The following is a 22,167-nucleotide window of genomic DNA, read 5'->3' as shown; positions in this document are numbered from 1 at the left end:
CCATCAGGTACAGATATTTTTAAGTAAAAGTACACATTTGGTCTAGTAAACATCAACAAGTCTAAACACCTGGAACAAGCACACTTCATTTTAGGACAAGAGGTTTCTTTTTTTTTTTTTGCTTTTTGTTTGTTTTGTTTTTTTACATATACAAAATCCCACAAATTTAATGTGCGTCAATATCCATGCAGTAAATAAATGTTTTTACAAATAGGTTTTTTTAAATGATAAAAATATTACACTGGACCCCAAATTCCATACAAACATTAATACATGATTTCTCATCCACTTTGACTAAATATAGGATTACTGAAAATGTGCTGTAGAAAGGCCACTCTCCTGTACAGTTGTGCAAAGTCTGCAAAACGATAGTGATTCAATGGTGGTTTCAAAAGCAAAGAAAAAGATCCTTGCTGTGGAGTTTTTACTTTCTTCTCTACAGCAAAAATAGTCACTGACAGATATCTGAACTCTTAAGAGATGAAAGTACATTCACTGAGCTGTACAGGCAACAGTATAAAGCTGATTAGAAGTAGATTTCAGGATATAGAATAGTAAAGGAGGGTCTCTTCCTCCTTCTAAAGAAAAAAAACAAAACCAAAACCCAGCAAATTGTGACTTGTACGTTATGCAGCAAGACACTAAAAAGCAGCACAGTCATTATCATGCTGTGATCACTTTTCAAAAATGAGATGCTTATAAATGGAAATATATGAAGAGGATTTTTTCATAGACTTTATCCACTCTACAGAACAAATCATGAAACTAGGAAAAACCTCTAAAAATTGTTTCTCTCATATAGTTCAATGTAATATCTCTCTGAATGACCATTCTCCTCTTGCTCCTCAGGAGAGAGGGACATTTTTCAACATTGTTTTCTATATTAGAACACACATCAGCCTGTAACCAAACATATTTTACTTCCCTGCCTGAAGTATAATTACATAAGTTTCACTAACGGACTAGAGGGAAAATTGGACACTAACTGGGAAGTTGATTCATTTCGGTTTATACCTTGTAGGTTTTTAGGAGTTACATGAATTTGGGCTGAAATTATATATATATATGTTAGCTGCCTTTCTGGGTGAGTTAAATGTGTTTTAAAAAATTCACTCTCAAATTCCTCTGTACACAATCAGCATTTCATCACTACAAAAATAAAGGAAGATTTAAACCAAGAAAATAAAGCAGCTCTATCTTCAATTTTGGTCTCAGTTACAAAAACATCTTACAAAGCTTTGCCCTGATACACCATTGAGTGTCCCCATGGATATGGAATAGTATTTCCATTAACCAGCTTTCACAAGTTAATAGACTATTAAGACGAATATTTGATACCTGAACTTTTCTTATGTTGATGCTTTTCTATTTTGCTTAACTCTTGTATGTATGCGCATCTACATTTCACAAAAATAAAACTACAGCATTAAACTTTGTGCAATGTTTAAGAAAATTCTTAGAACATTTTAATAAATATAAAAAAGGTTTAAATTCTTTCCCACCCACAAGGATGTCTGAACCTGAAAAAATGTGATTTAGTTTTGAAGTCTTGTTTATATAAAATTAACTTAAAGGGAGAAAAGATGACCTTAGATAGAAAACCGCCTTTTGTATTTTTATTTTTCTACTTGAAGACCACCTGTCTTCAGGGTTGTTTGCAAAAGTTAATTTTGAATCATTGAAGACAGTTGATTTTGCACATGGTAAACATAAGCTGAGCACTAACTGCATATAAAATATACAAATGCTCATTAAAGACAGTGGCATATAGGGTTTGTTTCATATAACGGTAACATTAAAGTATAGCTTGTCAACGTGTCCCACACGTTGATATAAAAACTACCTTATATACTTGTTCAAAGTACCAGAAGGTACCAAATGGCCAGAGGGCACAATACACTTACACATGCGTTTCAATGTATGAATGAGTGTGTGTGAGAGAGGAAGTGATTACATCTACTTCAGAAGAAATACTTAATGGGTCATTTGAGGTGGTGTTTTGACAGATATCCAAGAAAAGATCGAGGTACATCTGCTTCCACTGCTGGAATTCTTTCGATGTCAAGTCTGGATTGTCTAGTACTTTATCGATAATGGCTACTTCCCCTTCTCGGGCCTGAAAAATAAAAGGATTCAAGAGTTACAAAAGGGACAGAATTTTCTTCACATTTAAACTAAAGAGTTAATAGGCAAAAGCCCAGGAGAAACAGCTCTGTTATCCTTAAACTTGGGCTTCCCTGGTAGCTCAGATGGTAAAGCGTCTGCTTGCAATGCAGGAGACCTGGCTTCAATCCCTGGGTTGGGAAGATCCCCTGGAGAAGGAAATGGCAACCCACTCCAGTACTCTTGCCTGGAAAATTCCATGGATGGAGGAGACTGGTAGGCTACAGTCCATGGGATTGCAGAGTCGGACATGACTGAACAACTTCACTGGTTCACTGGATATTCCAACTCACTATTGAGACTCAAATCCTCAGGTACTTTTTTCTACATGCAGGCACTCTATATGGTTTATTTTTCCTTCAGGGCCTATCCTGTTTCCCATCTCTGCCTATGGAAACTTTTCCTCATCCTTTAATGTCCAGTTCATATGCCTCTCATTTCTTCAAGCCGTCCTTAAACAACTGAAAAAGGACACTTGATCACTGATGTTGAGTGGGCTTACCCCATTGTGTCTTGAGTTACTTTTGCATTGTCCTATCTCCTCCTGCTAGATGCTCAGTTGGCAGTTTGGACCTGAATGAGAATGGGGGCTCCGTGAAGTGGGAGGTGGTAAGGATATCTCTGGACCTTAGTTGGGCACCATAATTATTATGTATATTAAAGCTCTTTAAAAAATTCTGGTCTTAATTATCAAAAAGTCATTAAGTTGTCCCATGGATTTGCAACAGCATTCACATGAATATCAACTGAGAGCTAACTGACTATGAGAACTTGGCTGCTGGCTACCAGAAGTTTTTTTCAAATAATGCATTTCCTATTTTGTTGATCTCTTTGGTTGTTGCTTAGTTGCTAAGTTGTGTTCAACTCTTTTGTGACCCCATGGACCGTAGTCCACCAGGCTCTTTTTTCCATGGAATCTCCCAGGCAAGAATACTGGAGTGGTAGCCATTTCCTTTTCCAGGGTATCTCCTCAACCCAGGGATCGAACCTGTGTCTCCTGCACTGGAAGGTGGATTGTTTATCACTGAAACACCAGAGAAGCCCAGGATCTCTTTGGTACTCTGTCTCAAAATTTTGAAACCTCAGTAGTAGACTATGGATCTGAAATATTTTCCAAAGGAACTCTCTGACCTTCTATTTCTTGAAATGACTGCATCACAAACTCGGTATGACAGTTCTTTTCTGGTTTTGAGTTTTTCAGGGTGCATGGTCTGATTAGGGAGAGAATGTATGGCAGGCCCTCTCCACTGAGACACACAGTGAGGGGGCTGACTTTTCTGGCTCCTTCTTCAACTTCCTGCCTGTTTCCCTTTCCTCACCACCTCCTCCCCAATCTGGGGGTGGCATAAGAAGACTGGAGACAATGTAAGTGCTTATGGAAATGTATAAGAAAAAAGTAACACGTGAGTTGGGAACTGCTAATGTATACAGCACAGTTACAAAATTTCCACACGGAATATGAAACAATGTGGCTTCACTTCAAATGTGCTACAAGAGATATTCATAAAATAGCTCAACCCCTTTTAGCACCCACTCCTGCATGAATGCTGTGCTCTTTTAATAACTGTATCAATTCTACAACATGGCATATTTATCTTAGGAAAACAAAAGACTGAGAAATAACACTAGCCCTGAATTTTTTTGGGAAAAATTAATTACATCCTGTTTTCTCCTACAACTAAGTCACATAACAGGTAGTCTGTGCATGCTCTAAGATGCTAATATAAAGTTAAGATTATTTCCTTTTGGCCAAATATACTTATTACATTAGTTCTATTTATCCCCCTCCCATTTTGTATTTTGTCCCCCAGAGTATCTGATAATCGGTTTTGAGTTCAGGAAAGAATCTCTTAAAACGAATGTCTCCTTCCATTTCATATCTTACCTTTAAAGTGCTTTTGAGAATTCTCAGCCTGTGTAGTTTTTCATTCATCACAGGATCATTACATCTCTTTATAAATGATAGTTTGTATTCCATCTTGGTTGAAATGCGATGTTCTCCCAGAGGCGACAGACTGGCTTGCTCCAGTGCCCTGTATAAATCTTGCAAAGAGTCTCCTAACTTTTCTTCCCTACTTTCACCTGCAATGTCCAAAAAAACAGAGAGAAATATGAATCCAGTGTAATACAGTGATTTGACACTCCAAAAAGTCTACTAAACAAACAAACAAAAAATATCTGAGAAACAGAATAATGAATGATCGGGAAAACACTATTACATCAAAAAAAAGAAAAACAACCCATCAAACCCACAGTTGCTAGTTATATTGGGTAAGACTAGCGACAGGCAGTCAATTGTTTTAGAATAATCAATTAATAGGATGCTTTAACAAAATACTCTCTTAATAAATAGCAAATCATTGTACATATCTTGAGTCCATTAAATTCAAAGAATTACAGTACAAAAGGTACACAACACAGAAAGAATTCTGAACATAATTTAACATTTTAAAACAGTAATGAATATCTCTTATCATTATACTGATAAGTATAGATGTGCTAAGTAATAGAGCTCTCCTGATTTAACAATACTGAATGAACTGATTTTTACATTTTTCTAGAATTCATAAGATGGAATGGCATTCGCTGGAGTATATATGATTGTAAAAATCTTCCAAAAGTATGCTGTAGAGGATTATTAGGTTTCATGTGACTGCCATAGTAATGCCTGCCACACTGTAAATATAGTATATGATCATAAATTATCATCAATAATTAGAATGACATGTGGTAATGTTTATATGCAAATGTAAGTAAAAATCTGGCATGTATTGAAGGAAGCTACTTAACATTTGAAAGATCAAGGAAGAAAACACTCCAATTAAATATTTTTGAGAAAAAAAAAAAAGGTCTGGTTCAGGAAAGCATCTTGAATCTATTTGAGCAAATCAAACTACCATATTATTCTTGAATTGTCTGACTACTGATGTATTTTTCTCAATGATAAACAAACATTAACTTGGATTTTGCTTGGATTGGCAGATAGGATTAGGGTTATATCACATTTCCTTTAATAGAGAGCCAAAGAGTCCTATTTGAGGAATGCTAATTACACTGGCCCAAAAAGTAAATATGGCATATCATTCATTCCACCATGGTCCATGTGAATATTTTAGGCTTTCTGACACAGTTAAAAAAGACACCCTAATTGGTAATAATGTAAACATTTATATGTGTCAGGCACTAGGGTAAATGCTTAACATTCATGATCTCATTTAATCCTCATAGCAGTACTAGGAGTAGATCTATTTGATTTTCATTTTCTAGCAGGGAAGTACCTTGCTCAAGGTCACATTTACTAAGTGGTAGAGTTGGAATTCTAACTGAGCAGTCTGGCTCCAGAATTCATGATTTTAATAAGAATTCTAGACTGCCAGTTTTGTCAGGATTTATTTGAACTGTGTATTAAACAGGAGGTGTTAATGAATTTGTGAGATGATTAAAATGCAGCATTGAAAAAAAATTTTTTTAGAGTGTACCTAAAACTTCCCCCAAAGTCCACAAACACAGTACCTTAACTTGAAGGGATCACCTTTAGGATGAAAAAGTAACTTCATTTAAGTTTCATATTCATTTTTTTACTTTCCTGCTAAGGTTAACAACTATTGGTAAGTATGATTATTGAGTTCTCTCATTAGAAAGTCCTTTGTTATCAGCACCTGCTACCACTATTCCTCTACAACAAACTTTAACTTCCTAATCATATATCTAAGTTAAAACTATAATCTAAAAGTACAAAAAAGCAAACCCTTTACACAACAGCTTTTTAATTTTCTGTTGCCTCATCCTTCAATGTTTGCACCACCTAGAGGATTCTGAGGGGCTGGGTGGTGGGGGTACAGAGGACTGTAAAAAGAGGAACTAACTGCCTTGTAGGCTAAGAAGGTTGAAATGAGATAAGGAATTTTAAACAGAACGGTTTGGAGCCAGGAAGGCACAAAATCATAAGGTCATTCAGTGTAAAACTAAATGGAGTTGTAAAAACAAGGATACATTTGAACAGCATAATTCCATTTCATAAAATCATAGGCCAGGAAAGAACCCTGAGGAATTTAGTAGTTATCATTATTTTTGCCTCAAGGCAAGACTGCATCTTAAGCCAGAAAAATTTCATAAAGCAGAGGGTGGGGGAGAAATCAGAGCCCTAACAGATGTGAATTATAGTAGTCTAGGTATCATGTAGCCTAATGTATTATTCGTTTTTCGGTTCTTAAAGGAAGGTAAAGAAAAAAGGAATTCAAATAGTAGTTTTAGGATTTAAGGGAGGCAGAAATATTTACACATAGTAAATTTTTAAGATAACCTTCTTCCATATTACCTAACACTGTAAGGAGTATATATTTTGTTGAAAAAACATTCTTACCCAGTTTTCTTTCTCCTCAATTCTTAAAGTTTGTGGAATACTGAGTCACATGCTGGATTATAAAATAAAATTTCAATGTAGTTTTATTTCAAGAATGGTAAAGATTTAATATAAAAAATGACAAACATGACTTAACACTGAAAGCTTTTTTTTCTTCTTGCCATTAAGGGAGGGAGGAGGTGGAAAGCGTTCAACCAAAGTACAACATTTAATTCTACAAAGAATCTGGTTTGACAGCTGTAAGGAGAATCAAGCATGGATTTATCTCTGGGCAGCACATATGAACAGGGAATCACAAGGAGACAGAACACAAACATTTCCAAGCTATGAATGGAATAGAGATATTAAAGATAAGTCAGGCCTCCTTCCCCCACCCCTACACACCATACACATATGTGACACAAGACACAGTAGTGGGGTGAGAAGGATGAAGGATTGAGATGCCAGGCTCCTACAAAATGCCACCAGTTACTAAACATTTTAAGACTAGACAAAGAGTCCCTTTATTTTCAGAGGAAGGGGGTGAGGGCCGGAGTCACATTAGAAATCTGATTCACTGTGCTCAACAGTCAAAACAACACAGAACTCAACATTCAAGACAAAAACAGACCTTTATTTTCTTTTATAATTTTCAAACTGGTTTCCTTGATTTTTTTTTTCTTAGATGAATACCAATTAACTCAATCGGGGCTACCGCTGCAACTGAAAATGTGAAAGCACCTTTACTTCTTCTTTTTGCCCTCTTCTTCTTTGTCTCCTCTTCTGGTTTCTCTTTTAAACCCTTGCTTTTCTTCTCCTAGAAGAGGCTTGCTTTGGAAGAGGAGGCAAGCGCTTGGTGAGGTCTGCTTCCTGATTGACTTTCTTTCAGTGTGCCAGTTCAGTCATGGGAACACTGGCCCCAAGCCCAGCTCTTTCGGAATTTGAAGGGATGGTTTCTGAAAGTTGGTAAAGTGTAGAAAACCACATGCAAACCACAGGACATATACAGGAACCTTCTGTGATTCCTCAAGAGGAAGTGTATCCCTGATACAATGAAATTTAAATTTGTATCAAATTGATTCAGAAATTCTGGGCCTATGCAGGAGTAAATTCGCCCTCCAATCACATTTACATTTACAACATGTAAATCAGTCCTGTGTCAGATGACACACTTTTCTATTTCAATTTTATTAAAGTGAAGAGAACATATAAAGTTCTCTTTCCTATATAAAATTGCATTGATAGATTTGAGGATCCCAATGAAGTTATGTATAACTTGTATTCTGAGCCAAAGGAGGACTTGTTTCTGGCTGTGTCATAGTGGCAGGGCTAGAAGAAGATCCTCTTTATCGTTTCGTTTATACTCTAGCTACACCATGAAACACTGTGACTCTAAGAAATGCACTGAGCATCAATACAGTTGTGTCTGGCTCCTTCAGGTTGCATATGACCTCCAGGCAGTGATTAAAAGCTCAAAGAAAATATTAGCCAATAGAAAATAATAGTTGGTTGGAACTTTCTTGAAAAGGCTTATTAGCAGGTGATAATGCATTCCTCAAACACTGCAGGATGCTTGGTTGACGTATTTCCTTACATTCATGCCCAGTGGTTTTTAAACCTTTTTGATTGTATACCCTTTTCGGTTAAAACACTTTTGTCGATAAATATTCAATGTATGTATTACTCTATATTAATAGATATAATAAGATAGACACAGAAGAGATATTCGAGAAAATGAGATATGAAACCTGAGGAGAAATCCCAGTGTCTTTTCATCCTGTACCTCACTCCATGTGTACCTTCTTTAGAGACCTAGACTGCGACTTTCCCTGAGTGCATATGCCTTGCTCTCTTTGCATTTCCCAATCTTCTACAGGACATAGTGTCTGATGAACCCAATGTTTAAACTGAGCGATGATTTTCTTCACTTTAGACACTAAGTACTCCCAAGAGGACTCCATATCAGTCTGAGTAATTTTTATGCCAGTCTCTTGTGTAATGTCGTTCGTGTTTCTTTGGTGAAAATGAAGAGCAGAGTACAAGTGTGGCGACCTAAAATGTTATTCTGGTGTCCTCACTGTTTCCCTGCCTCTGCAATGACAGTGTGGAAGGAGAGTAAAAAATGAAAACAAAACAAAACAAAGCGAGTATACAAACTAGGCTCTTGACGAATCAAGTCAGCAATAAATAATCAGTTCTTGTACATGTTTTGGAAGGGAACTGTGCTCTTTTAAAATTGGACAATGATGTCCTCGTGAAAACAGTTGCTCCTTCCACAACACAACTGGGTAATGAGCACAGAAAGCTGGAAAAGGCTAAGTCACAAGTGGGGGAGAAGGCTGGACATAGTAGCATTAGTCACCAGTCAAATGTGAGAGGTATTCGTTCTTGTACGGTTGAGGTCGCGGAGTGCTCTAAGGCTTCCAGGCGAATGGCATCAAGTATGTGGAGCACTAGTCTCGCCATGAAAGGCAATTAGCATTTGCATTGAGACACAGGACTGTTTTCTGTGAATACTAATTTACCAGTGCGCCATAATGAACAACTTATTTATATGTAAGGTGCCAAAGTTTTAATAGGTTTAATGGAGAGACGTTCAATGTCTGTAGGTTTTTTGCTAAAGATTATGCATTCAGGAGTTTACACTATAATCTGAATTGTTTTATAATGAAAGATTAGTTCTTTTAATTCATGTTTTTATATAAGTCAACTAGCTATGCCTTGTAAAACTGGGGGGAGGACAGTTTGTTATAAAGCATACGATTTTAAAACTTGGCTTTTACTTGTTACTCTGTAATCATCTACCCTTCTCATAATTAGAATTAATTGGTTTGTTTTATCTTAGGCAAAATAACAATAATTTGTCTGATGAAAAAAATTGAGGGAAAAAAAAGTCCTTTTTTTGAAAGGACAGCTTGAGTGAGTCCACCAATATTGCTAAGTGTATTTTTAAGGAATATGTGAAACCCATCCCTGTACGAATGACCTTGTGCTTCACCAAAATTAAGTACAGCCATATCAGTGTTTGTCAATCCCTTCTGCACAAAAGTAAAGCTGACGTCCATAAAGAGGTGACACCACAGACAGAGCTGAAGCTTATTCTACATTTCATTCTCGAAGCAGGTAATTTCTGCTGAATTATGTGGTTTAATGCCACAACTATGAAAGTGGTTGCATTTTCAGGGTATTATGGTAGTTTTTATGACAAATAGTTCAGATGGCAAAATCTTGGTGTCCTTGGCATTGATTTATTGACCCAAAGGGAAGGTTCTTTGAAGGAGAATTGGAAACATAAATAACAGATTCTATATTTACCCAGCGAATTTAGAAAATTTATATAAAGACATGGAGGTCAAGGTACCTGGTTCTTAGGCAGGAATTCATAAAGGATACAGTTTAAAAACAAAGCTAAAAGATGATTATTAAAAAATTAATGTAGAGTCATCACATTCCTTAATGAGAAAAAACTAAAATTCTTCATATCATAAAATTTTACTATGACTTAAACAGGGAGAATAACTCAAGACAATCCCACGAATATTTAAAAGCAACATAATACTTTTTGATGCATTTCTATATACCAGAACCATCATTTTTATATATACTTAAAAAAAAAACATTAAAATGGTTAGAGCACAGAGGCAACTGTAAGGCATATCAATGTGATTTTATTCACAACACAAATTCCATTTGTGAGAAAGAAGCATAGATTACTCCTCTTTAGAAAGATATTTACTATCAAGCATACTTAGCAAATTATTTAGCTATCTAAAAAGATCTGATACCAATTGGTCATATTTTTATTTTTATGTAATTTATATTTTTACAAGTATTCACATTATGCAATACCACACACTGCGGCGACAGGAAGAAAAAAAACATTTCCAAATACAATGTTAAATTATCTGTTCATTGCACAGTATGAAATATCCATTAATTAGCATTGAAATTATTACAGAGTATCTTATCCAACTAAATAAAGGAAATTTCACATCCACTACAGAAGAAAAATAAGCAATATTGAGCTATAAGGGACCCAGTTACATAGGATTAAATAATATCTGAAACTATTTTTAAAGACAACCAGACAAAATACTTTTTCCAAAGTGAAAACCACAGCCTATAGATTTGGAAAATTTTACAGAAAAGAATAGCTCATGCCTGTCCTATGAGGCAACACCATTTGTACACAAGTGCCAAGAAGTAAGGAGAAAGTTAGGATTTTAGCTGAGGAATCTACTAAAGCCTGGCATGTGGCATTTTCTTCATTAGTGCCACTGAAAGCAGTCTCTGTGTTGCACCTGAATACACTTTATAATAGAATAAACATAGTAAGTTTCAGAGCAGGTTGTAGATACCTTGCCTTAATAGATTACACTTAATGTATTACAATACAGCACGTCAAATTTTAAAAATGCAAAATACACTTAACACACAGAATTTGCTTTCTCTCCTTTGCCTTCAAGAGGCGACTTAAGAGTCCATTGAACATTTCTAGTTATTGGAGCTGATCCCTCTCCTTTCCTGTGACAGGAGAACACAACTGAGCCCTTCCCCAGTCAGAACCCTTTCCCTCTGTTCACCCACAGAAACAGCAGTTTTCTGTCACTGTGCTCCGTCTTGATTGGCTTTGATCTTACGCTAGTCCCAGTGAAGAAAGCTTGCATTCTTCTTAAGAGTGGCCTGCCCCTCTTAATATCCCTTTAGGGAGGCCCCCAATCCAAAACACTTGATGATCTAAGCTTTTAAAAGTCTGTTTTCTGTTATAAACAGCAAGGACGAGGCCATTTTAGTTGCTTGCAAGAGGTTGACGTTAAGTCTGCGTCGTGCCGACTCTCTCCGATCTAAATTCTCTAAACATTAGCTTATCAATCTGTGAGTCCAATGGGTTGAGTGCCAACAGAAGTGGATCCGATTTGGCATGGAGAGGTTCTACCAACTCTCGCAGTGTATTAGCCTAATATGATAAAGCAGTGATACAATATGATGAAAGACCTGCGAGTGCCATTATTTCCAAAGCATATTAGTATTTGTATTAGAAATACCATCATGCAATACCCATGAAGAGAAAAGAGAAAAATATGGCTAGAATTGCATATGGTTTTAATACCATAAAGTCTTTGTGTTGGCATGCAAGTCTACTTGGCCAAAAATGGGACTTTATTTTAAGCTTGGCTATCTCGAATTGCCAATCTTATGTACACAAAATAATACACAGCACAGATATATCTTTTCTCAACTCTATACTTGTACATGCGTATCTGTAATTTTAATCAGAAAGTTTATGTTAAAAGTATTCTCCACACACATGTAAAATGATTAGTCTTCTAAGAAAATATACTGTAGTTCTATACAAGATCTTTCCTCAAATTCATCCAATCAAGAAGTACGAGGAAAAGTTTTCTAGTCTACCTTCTATCTAACTAACCCGATTCACATGCTACCACGTGCTGAGTGGTGAGACAGAAAAGCCCAGCTAGTGTGGCTCCGAGGAAGTGGTCGAATGTGGACCAATACAAAGTGAACAGAGGTGAAAAGCTCTCACACGGTCAAAGTGATGAAAGGGTGACTTGACACCTGAGCACAAGCCACATTCTTAGGAATTAAGAAACTAGAAGAGACTAAAGTTTCTGAATGACTTGGAAAACTCAGAATAAGTGGGCTAAAAATAAACTGTAGTCTCTTTTAGTTCATTTTATTTTGGATTTTGAGGAGTTCAAATATTGCCACTAGGCACCAATCAGTGGTTTTTTTTCTTTCTAACCTAGGGCAGAACTTTATTTGCTACATCCTTCAGTGCATTTTGAGTTATATCAAGAAGAAGGAACAAACTGGGAGAGGGAAGCATGTTGTTCACTACTAGCTCCTTTATAAAATGGGAAGGGAGTGTATTGCCCACAGCACAATATTTAGAAATAGAATGCAGTATGGTTCAGAAATCAGCAGATCTAATTTTTGTTTATCATATCATAACCTTCTTTTGCAGCAAAGGGGCTGGGAACTAAGTAATCTTCATAGGTAGGTCAAATGAAAGAAAAGACAACACTTTTTTTTAAAAGAAAATTATAATACTGTAATGTTAACTCTGGATTCTACCACTCTGTTTCATAACGTCATGGAACTTCAAACGGTAAAGTCAGAGGCAATCTAATGCTTGGCACAAGGTCATCCTTAAATTTAAACTGTTTCTAATTTATCTATGCAACTCAAATATTTTCCCCTCAAAAACAACTTACATGAATGGTTTAATTTCTAGTGAATTCAACCCATACTAAATCTGAACTAGAGCCTTGGTAATCAATCACATCTTAGTTACGTTTAAGACACCATTTTTATAGGATTGGGAAATTCCACTTCCAGAGACTCCTCAGTTGAGGCCTTGGCAACATGCAGGATGGTGGGGGGTGGATCACTATTTCAAAGTGACTACAGCTATTTCCAGTGCTTCCCAGGTGGCTTAGTGGTAAAGAATCCGTCTGCAAAGCAGGAGACACAGGAGATGTGGGTTTGATCCCTGGGTGGGAAAGATTCCCTGGAGGAGGAAATGGCAACCCACTCCAGTATTCTTGCCTGGAAAATCCTGTGGCCCGACAGTCTATAGTCCGTAGGGTTGCAAAGGGTCGGACACGACTGAAGCAACTTAGCATGCACAGCTATTTCCAACTCTGTATATACTAACATAAGAGAAGGTAACTCTCTGGCAAGGTGTCTCTTCAACTAGTAGTGGTCAGGTTACCATATCTCAGGGTAGAGGTTTGTTAAAGACAGATTACTGGGCCCTGCCCTTACTCTACTCAATCAAAATTTCTGGGTATGGAACTCTGGAATCTGCATTTTAAGCATGCAACCCAGGTGATTCTTATTGCCCACTGCAGTCTGAGACCTCGCGCACTAGGCCAGTCGCACTGTGATGGGCTACACTGTGGGGAGCGCTGGTTGGAGTGATGCCAACTTTTGTACTGCACATATAAGGAGTTTTTAAGTCACAAGCTTTGTCGTTGGACACATCACATAGAGTTTTATTTTCAGTCCCGTCACCAGTACATTGTATTATGTAACTCAAATAATGTTAAGGTTTGTGCCAAGGAATCTGATGGAAAATATCCTGGTCTACTGAGAATACGGCAAAATGAAAGAGATTGTGGTATACTGCTTGAATAAATTCTTTAAATATATACTTTTAGGTAAGCGTTAAATAGCTCCTCTTTATTTTTGAGACAAACAGAACAAATAAACAGATACTTCCAGACTCAAGCCTGCTGAATCTATGTCTTGGTGTGTGCATTCTGAATCTCAAGTATGAACAGCATTGGCAGGAGAGGAGGGTGAGATATGATGGACTGGTATATGGCTAATCCACATGAAACCTAAACCACAAAAACATATTTCATAAAGATACTGTTCTATGAAAGCCTAACTTCTGCGAATCTCATGTCTATGTGTCTTCAACTTTTTGCAGGTCCCTTTCTTGGTCTCAATATTCCTTTTCCCCTCCCTTTGTATTTTCATCAGGCATTCTCTCTCTGCCTATTTCTGTGCTGTGCTTAGTCACTCAGTTGCATCCAACTCTGTGAGACCCTATGGACTTGTAGCTCACCAGGTTCCTCTGTCTATGGGATTCTCCTGGCAAGAATACTGGAGCGGACTGCCATTTCTGACATCTCCAAACTGACAATTTTACCCCTACTCAAATCCCATGGACAGAGGAGCCTGTCGGGCTACAGTCCATGGGGCTACAAAAGAGTCGGACATGAACTTAGGGACTAAACAACAACAAAATTTTGTGCCTGTTTATTTATTTTTTTAAGGACAAGTGGAAATTGCATGTTTCTAAAAAACAAACAAACAAAACCCCCAAAACTTAAACTGTATGGCTCTTGATTGTTTTTTTTCTTTTCTCTTGGTTAATATCTCAACTATAAAAAACATTCCATTCCCTACTTCCTGCTCTTAAAATATACTTCACTATTTAAGAAGCTTTTAATCAAGTACATTTTAAAACAACAGCAATATATCTATGCTAGCCCAAGAAAATCAGTAATGTTTCTGTTTGGCATATTACTTAAATAATTATTGCGCTTCCATTCATCACTGAAACCTTTGATTGCAAGACCACCAGCCCAGCTGGGTAGAAAGAGAAAGATCCTATTTCCCTGTTACTAAACCCCTCGAGATGTGAATGGTGTACCCAGATGTAATGCCATGTTGTGTATACAAAGACTTATTCCAGTGTGGATCCACTTCTCATGCCAGCTCTTTACAGACTGAATCTATGTAGGATATGGTGAGAAAAATATTTCTTTTCCTTTTTGTTTTATGAATTTAAAACTCTTTCCACTCAAATTATAAGCAGAAATAGAAATTCTAGAAGTATAACTTTTTAGAAATGTAATCAGGCTAATAGATTATAGGGTAAGGATAGAGGTACAAACATTTGCAAGAGAATGATTCAGTTTGAATACAAAATAGGTAAAAAATAAATCTTTTCCTTAATGAATGAAACAGAAGGAAATACATAAAAATGGAAATAAGAAGTGCTTAAGCCAGAACAGCACTTTCAAAGATTTTTACTTCTGAGTTATGAGAGAAAACTGGTTCCATATACTCACTTCCATTATCCGTGAGCCTGAGGGCAAATTTAAGGGCAAAGCCACCGACAACTGGTCTTAAGCTGCTTGCAGATAACAAGGCAGACATCCAAGCCTATCAATAGTAACACATGTGGAGTTCCTGGGAGAGTACAGACTGCTGTGTGCTTTTGAAAAAGATCTGATTTATTATGATTATCAGGATCTCTCTCTTTTTCTAAATGCATATGTTCACATTTAAGTTTTTCTTTTTGTAAAACAGGAATATTTAACACCATGAGTTGATAGTGATAATTTTTCTCATTGAAAGTCTTGGAAAAAGTGGGCTGAAACCTTGATTCAGAATGTTCAAACCAGGAGAGAGACTTATTTGTGGCTTGAGTAGTAGCTGTTCCAATTTTGAGGGTCTATTTCCTTGTGAAAATGAAGCCCAAATAGACAGAATATCAGATTTTAAAAAATTTGTTTTGTTTGTTTATTTTTAATACCATGGGGGAGGAACTAGAAAGTCTTTTATTTTATGAATGATGAAGTATTCTTTTTCAAAATAATGTGATAAATAGAAAAAAGTAATATAGTTTGTGCTTATACATCTAATACTTATGGATATCTTTAATTAGAAATTTCAGGTAAAATAAAAATATTTGATGAACCTAGCCACAAGCAAAACAGATAAGGAAATACTGTTTCTGGATTAGAATGTTACTCTAACAATTCCATTCTCTGTGTATAATTCACAAGAGACAGAATATTTCCTTATGAAGTGGCATCTCATCTTAAACTACTTACCACTATACTATGACCTTAAAGTTCATTTAGGACTTCTGGGTATACCACATACTACTTTTCCTGTCTGCATTAAAACCACTACCTGGAATAAAGGTACACCTAAACTATCCTTTAAATTAAGCTTATATAGTAGCAACAACTGAAAAGGTCATTTATATTTAATAGTCACAGAAGTACTTATTATGTTAATTCAATTTACCCTGAGTATATATTCAATGAAGAGCCTATAGATATATTGGAAAACTGTACCATGGAATTCGGCCACATTATATTGTCATTCCAAATGTCATCTTTCAGATTTTAAAACAGAAAATGGGAGGAATTCATTTTTATAGACATGCACTGTTCAATAAGGATTTAATGGGTGCCTATGTGTGTATATATACTACATCAAATGTTAGAGGTAAATATACAAAGACGATAGTCTGACCTCAGAGACTTCATGGCATAGCTGTACAACCCCTTCCCCATTTCTGTCTTATAATTTTATAATTAAGGATTATCAGTAAAATAAAACTCTACTTTACTAGCATAAATACATATATACATATACACAGATACAATTTTATGACTATAAGGTCCGTCTAGTCAAGGCTATGGTTTTTCCAGTGGTCACGTATGGATGTGAGAGTTGGACTGTGAAGAAAGCTGATCGCCGAAGAATTGATGCTTTTGAACTGTGGTGTTGGAGAAGACTCTTGAGAGTCCCTTGGACTGCAAGGAGATCCAACCAGTTCATTCTAAAGGAGATTGATCCTGGGTGTTCATTGGAGGGACTGATGCCAAAGCTGAAACTCCAATACTTTGGCCACCTCATGGGAAGAATTGACTCACTGGAAAAGAGTCTGATGCTGGGAAAGATTGGGAGCGGGAGGAGAAGGGGACAACAGAGAATGAGATGGCTGGATGGCATCACCGACTCGATGGACATGAGTTTGAGTGAACTCCGGCAGTTGTTGATGGACAGGGAGGACTGGCGTGCTGTGATTCATGGGGTCGCAAAGAGTCAGACACGACTGAGCGACTGAACTGAACGTAATTATAAAATTACCGTAACAATGTATATTATATGAATATGTTAATTTAAATGGATTAGTATATTTGGAATACATAGAAAATAATAAATTTTAGGGCAATTTTAAGAAGATCACTAAAATATTAATATGTGTGTATATACATATATATATATGATATAAAAAAGCTGAGTTCTGATGCTTACAATAGACTTGAAAACTGAAGGGGACTGGAACAGAATAGACAGCCGAGACATAAACCCACGCACCTGTGGTCTATTATCCAAAGGAATTAAGAATATATAATGGAGAAAAGATAGTCTCTTCAATAAGAGGTCCTGGGGAAAACTGGACAGCTAAATGTAAAAGAATGAAATTAGTACATTCTCTAACACCACATACAAAATTAAACTCAAGGTGGATTAAAGACCCAAATATAAGACTGGAATCCATAAAACTCTAAAGAAAACACAGGCAGAACACTCTTAGACATAAATAAGAGCAATTTTTTGGAGATCAGAAAAGTGAAGGAAACAAAAGCAAAAATAAACGGGACCTAATTAAACTTAAAAGTATTTGCAAAGCAAATGAAACCATTGACAAAATGAAAAGAACCTGCTGAATGGGAGAAAATATTGGATTGGTCCATTCGGGTTTTTCATATGCAGTTACTGGGGAAAAAAAAAAAAAAACAGAATGAACTTTTTGGTCAGACCAATATTTGCAAAGGGTTCCAAGGCAAACCATTCAATATTACAGTTATCCAAGCCTATGCCCCAACCAGTAACGCTGAAGAAGCCGAAGTTGAATGGTTTTATGAAGACCTACAAGATCTTTTAGAACTAACACCCCAAAAAGATGTCCTTTTCATTATAGGGGACTGGAATGCAAAAGTAGGAAGTCAAGAAACACCTGGAGTAACAGGCAAATTTGGCCTTGGAGTACGGAATGAAGCAGGGCAAAGGCTAATAGAGTTTTGTCAAGAGAACGCACTGGTCATAGCAAACACCCTCTTCCAACAGCACAAGAGAAGACCCTCCACATGGTCATCACCAGATGGTCAACACCGAAATCAGATTAATTATATTCTTTGCAGCCAAAGATGGAGAAGCTCTATACAGTCAGCAAAAACAAGACCGGGAGCTGATTGTGGCTCAGATCCTGAACTCCTTATTGCCAAATTCAGACTTAAATTGAAGAAAGTGGGACAACCACTAGACCATTCAGATATGACCTAAATCAAATCCCTTATGATTATACAGTGGAAGTGAGAAATAGATTTAAGGGACTAGATCTGATAGATAGAGTGCCTGATGAACTTTGGACAGAGGTTCGTGACACTGTACAGGAGACAGGGATCAAAACCATCCCTATGGAAAAGAAATGCAAAAAAGCAAAATGGCTGTCTGAGGAGGCCTTACAAATAGCTGTGAAAAGAAGAGAAGCGAAAAGCAAAGGAGAAAAGGAAAGATATAAGCATCTGAATACAGAGTTCCAAAGAATAGCAAGGAGAGATAAGAAAGACTTCCTCAGTGATCAATGCAAAGAAATAGAGGAAAACAACAGAATAGGAAAGACTAGAGATCTCTTCTGAAGAAGGCAATGGCACCCCACTCCAGTACGCTTGCCTGGAAAATCCCATGGATGGAGGAGCCTGTTAGGCTGCAATCCATGGGGTCGCTAAGAGTCGGACATGACTGAGCGACTTCACTTTCACTTTTCACTTTCAGGCATTGGAGAAGGAAATGGCAACCACTCCAGTGTTCTTGCCTGGACAATCCCAGGGACGGGGGATCCTGGTGGGCTTCTGTCTATGGGGTCGCACAGAGTCGGACACGACTGAAGTGACTTAGCAGCAGCAGCAGCAGCAGAGAACTCTTCAAGAAAATTTGAGATACCAAGGGAACATTTCATGCAAATATGGGCTCGATAAAGGACAGAAATGGTATGGGCCTAAAAGAAGCAGAAGATATTAAGAAGAGGTGGCAACAATACACAGAAGAACTGTACAAAAAAGACCTTCATGACCCAGAAAATCACGATGGTGTGATCACTCACCTAGAGCCAGACATATTGGAATGTGAAGTCAAGTGGGCCTTAGAGAGCATCAGTATGAACAAAGCTAGTGGAGGTGATGGAATTCCAGTTGAGTTCTTTCAAATCCTAAAAGGTGATGCCGTGAAAGTGCTTCACTCAATATGCCAGCAAATTTGGAAAACTCAGCAGTGGCCACAGGACTGGAAAAGGTCACTTTTCATTCCAATGCCAAAGAATGCTCAAAATACCGCACAATTGCACTCATCTCACACGCTAGTAAAGTCATGCTCAAAATTCTCCAAGCCAGGCTTCAGCAATATGTGAACCGTGAAATTCCAGATGTTCAAGCTGGTTTTAGAAAAGGCAGAGGAACCAGAGATCATATTGACTATGCCAAAGCCTTTGACTGTGTGGATCACAATAAACTGTGGAAAATTCTGAAAGAGATGGGAATACCAGACCACCTGACCTGCCTCTTGAGAAACCTATACACAGGTCAGGAATCAACAGTTAGAACTGGACATGGAACAACAGACTGGTTCCAAATAGGAAAAGGAGTATGTCAAGGTTGTATATTGTCACCCTGCTTATTTAACTTATATGCAGAGTACATCATGAGGAACGCTGGGCTGGAAGAAGCACAAGCTAGAATCAAGATTGCCGGGAGAAATATCAATAACCTCAGATATGCAGATGACACCACCCTTATGGCAGAAAGTGAAGAGGAACTCAAAAGCTTCTTGATGAAAGTGGAAGAGGAGAGTGAAAAAGTTGGCTTAAAGCTCAACATTCAGAAAACAAAGATCATGGCATCTGGTCCCATCACGTCATGGGAAATAGATGGGAAAACAGTGGAAACAGTGTCAGACTTTATTTTTTTGGGCTCCAAAATCACTGCAGATGTTAACTGTAGCCATGAAATTAAAAGATGCTTACTCCTTGGAAGGAAAGTTATGACCAACCTAGATAGCATATTGAAAAGCAGAGACATTACTTTGCCAACAAAGGTCCATCTAGTCAAGGCTATGGTTTTTTCCCGTGGTCATGTATGGATGTGAGAGTTGGACTGTGAAGAAAGCTGATTGCCGAAGAATTGATGCTTTTGAACTGAGGTGCTGGAGAAGACTCTTGAGAGTCCCTTGGACTGCAAAGAGATCCAACCCGTCCATTCTAAAGGAGATCAGTCCTGGGTGTTCTTTGGAAAGACTGATGCTAAAGCTGAAACTCCAATATGTTGGCCAGCTAATGTGAAGAGTTGACTCACTGGAAAAGACTCTGATGCTGGGAGGGATTGGGGGCGGGAGGAGAAGGGGATGAAAGAGAATGCGATAGCTGGATGGCATCACTGACTCAATGGATGTGAGTTTGAGTGAACTCCAGGAGTTGGTGATGGACAGGGAGGCCTGGTGTGCTGTGATTCATGGGGTTGCAAAGAGTTGGACACGACTGAGCGACTGAACTGAACTGTGATAAGGTGTTAATATCCAAAATACATAAGCAGCTCATACAAGTCAGCATCAAACAAACAAACTGAGTAAAAAATGCAGAGAATATCTGAATAGACATTTCTCCAAAGAGGACATGCAGATGGCCAACAGGCACATGAAAAGATGCTCAACACTGCTAACCACCAGGGAAATACAAACCAATACCACAATAAAATATCACCTCACACGTGATAGAATGGCTATCATCATAGAGAAAACAAGTAACAAATGTTGGTGAGAATGTGGAGAAAAAGGAAGCTTTGTTGGTGGGAATGTAAATTGATACAGCCGCTGTGGAAAACACTATGGTAGTTTCTCAAAAAACTAAAATTAGAACTAGTGTATGACCCAGCAATTCCACTCTGGGTATATATCCAAAGAATACAAAAAATACTAATTCACAAAGACACATGCATGTTCATATCAGCTTTATTTACAAGTGCCAAGATATGGAAGCAAGCTAAGTGTCTATCAACAGATGAGTGCATATGAAGATGTGGCATATAATGGAATGAATGGACTTGGAGGCATTATGCTAAGTCAAATAAGTCAGACAGAGTATGACAAATACTGTAAAATATCACTTATATGTACAATCCAAAAAATACAAAAACTAGTGAATATAACAAAAAAGAAACATAGTCACAGATACAGAGAACAAACTAGTGATTACCAGTAGGGAGAGAGAAGGAAGATGGGGCAATATAGGGGTGGGGGTTAACAGGTACAAACTACTATGTATAAAATAAATAAGGATATATTGTACAACACAGGGAATATAGCCAATATTTTATAATAACTATAAATAGAGTATAACCTTTAAAAGTTGTGAATCACTATACTGTGTACATCTGTAACATATAATATTGTACATCAACTACACTCCAATGAAAAATAAACAACAACAAAAAAAAACCTTGAAAGGAATCATAATATGCCACCTCAAAATATACCACTCTGGCCTAAGGATTATTTTGAGCTGAAGGTAATTAAGAAGCAGTAGACACAGAAAGATCTTTGGTCATCCCTCTAACTGCCATAATGCAGGACGTATGTTTCCCACTCTGAAACTGTTCCTCCTCTCCTCTTGCATACCAGAAGAACAATGCTTAACACTGAAGACAGAAAGTTGGCATCAAGATGGGTCTGCACAAACAAATCTTACTAAAATAGCCCTTATCTTCTGTTAGTTTCCCCATATATAAACTCTTCCAAAATTTACCACGTTAGAAACCCAAACCCCCTTTCTGTTTTTTTTGTCACTTCTCCATAATTTACCATGCTTTGTTAAAATGGTATATAAACCTCGGGTCTAAGTGCTTCTTTGGGTCTTCATTTCTTTCCTTTGAAGGCCTCCATGCACATAAAAATTAAATTAACACAATAAAATTTATATATCTTTTCTCCGGTTAATCTGTCATTTGTTAGTTTAATTCACAGGCTCCAAGTAAATAACCTAACAGAGCAGAGGAAATGTTTCTTTCTTTCAATATAAAACATTTAAATCAAGCCTTAAGCCATTCTATCCTAAGTCATATGTATTTTAAAATATTTATACTAAAAATATTTAAATATGAAGTAAATGTGTTTCATAAAGTTATTTTGAGATAATTTTCAGCAACATGGATAGATGGCAGTTTATTGGCTCTTGCAACCTATTTTATGATTATTTATTTTAAAGCAATCTCTTTAAAATTATCATTTCCAAAAGAGGTAAGACAGCTAAAGACTTTTTTACTCTCCAATAA

General features: G+C 37.0%; 1 protein-coding gene across 4 annotated transcripts in view; it reads right to left on the bottom strand.

The window, feature by feature from the left end:
• Nucleotides 1–103: 103 nt before the first annotated feature.
• CNKSR2 (connector enhancer of kinase suppressor of Ras 2) overlaps nt 104–22,167 on the bottom strand; it is a 279,203-nt gene continuing 257,139 nt past the window's right edge. For all 4 annotated transcript variants that reach the window (XM_055438270.2, XM_055438271.2, XM_055438272.2 and 1 more), the window contains 2 exons: nt 4,049–4,245; nt 104–2,116 (listed from right to left, as the gene is read on the bottom strand). In XM_055438270.2, coding sequence (XP_055294245.1) covers nt 1,901–2,116; nt 4,049–4,245 — 413 coding nt within the window. In that variant the 3' untranslated portion in view covers nt 104–1,900. The remainder of the gene's footprint in view (nt 2,117–4,048; nt 4,246–22,167) is intronic.

This window comes from Moschus berezovskii, chromosome X, assembly GCF_049115385.1.
Source record: "Moschus berezovskii isolate FMDL1 chromosome X, NW_MosBer_1.0, whole genome shotgun sequence".
In the NCBI taxonomy this organism is placed as follows: Eukaryota; Metazoa; Chordata; class Mammalia; order Artiodactyla; family Moschidae; genus Moschus; species Moschus berezovskii.
Note: the sequence above shows the minus strand (reverse complement) of the source record. Positions and strands in the feature narration are given on the sequence as shown.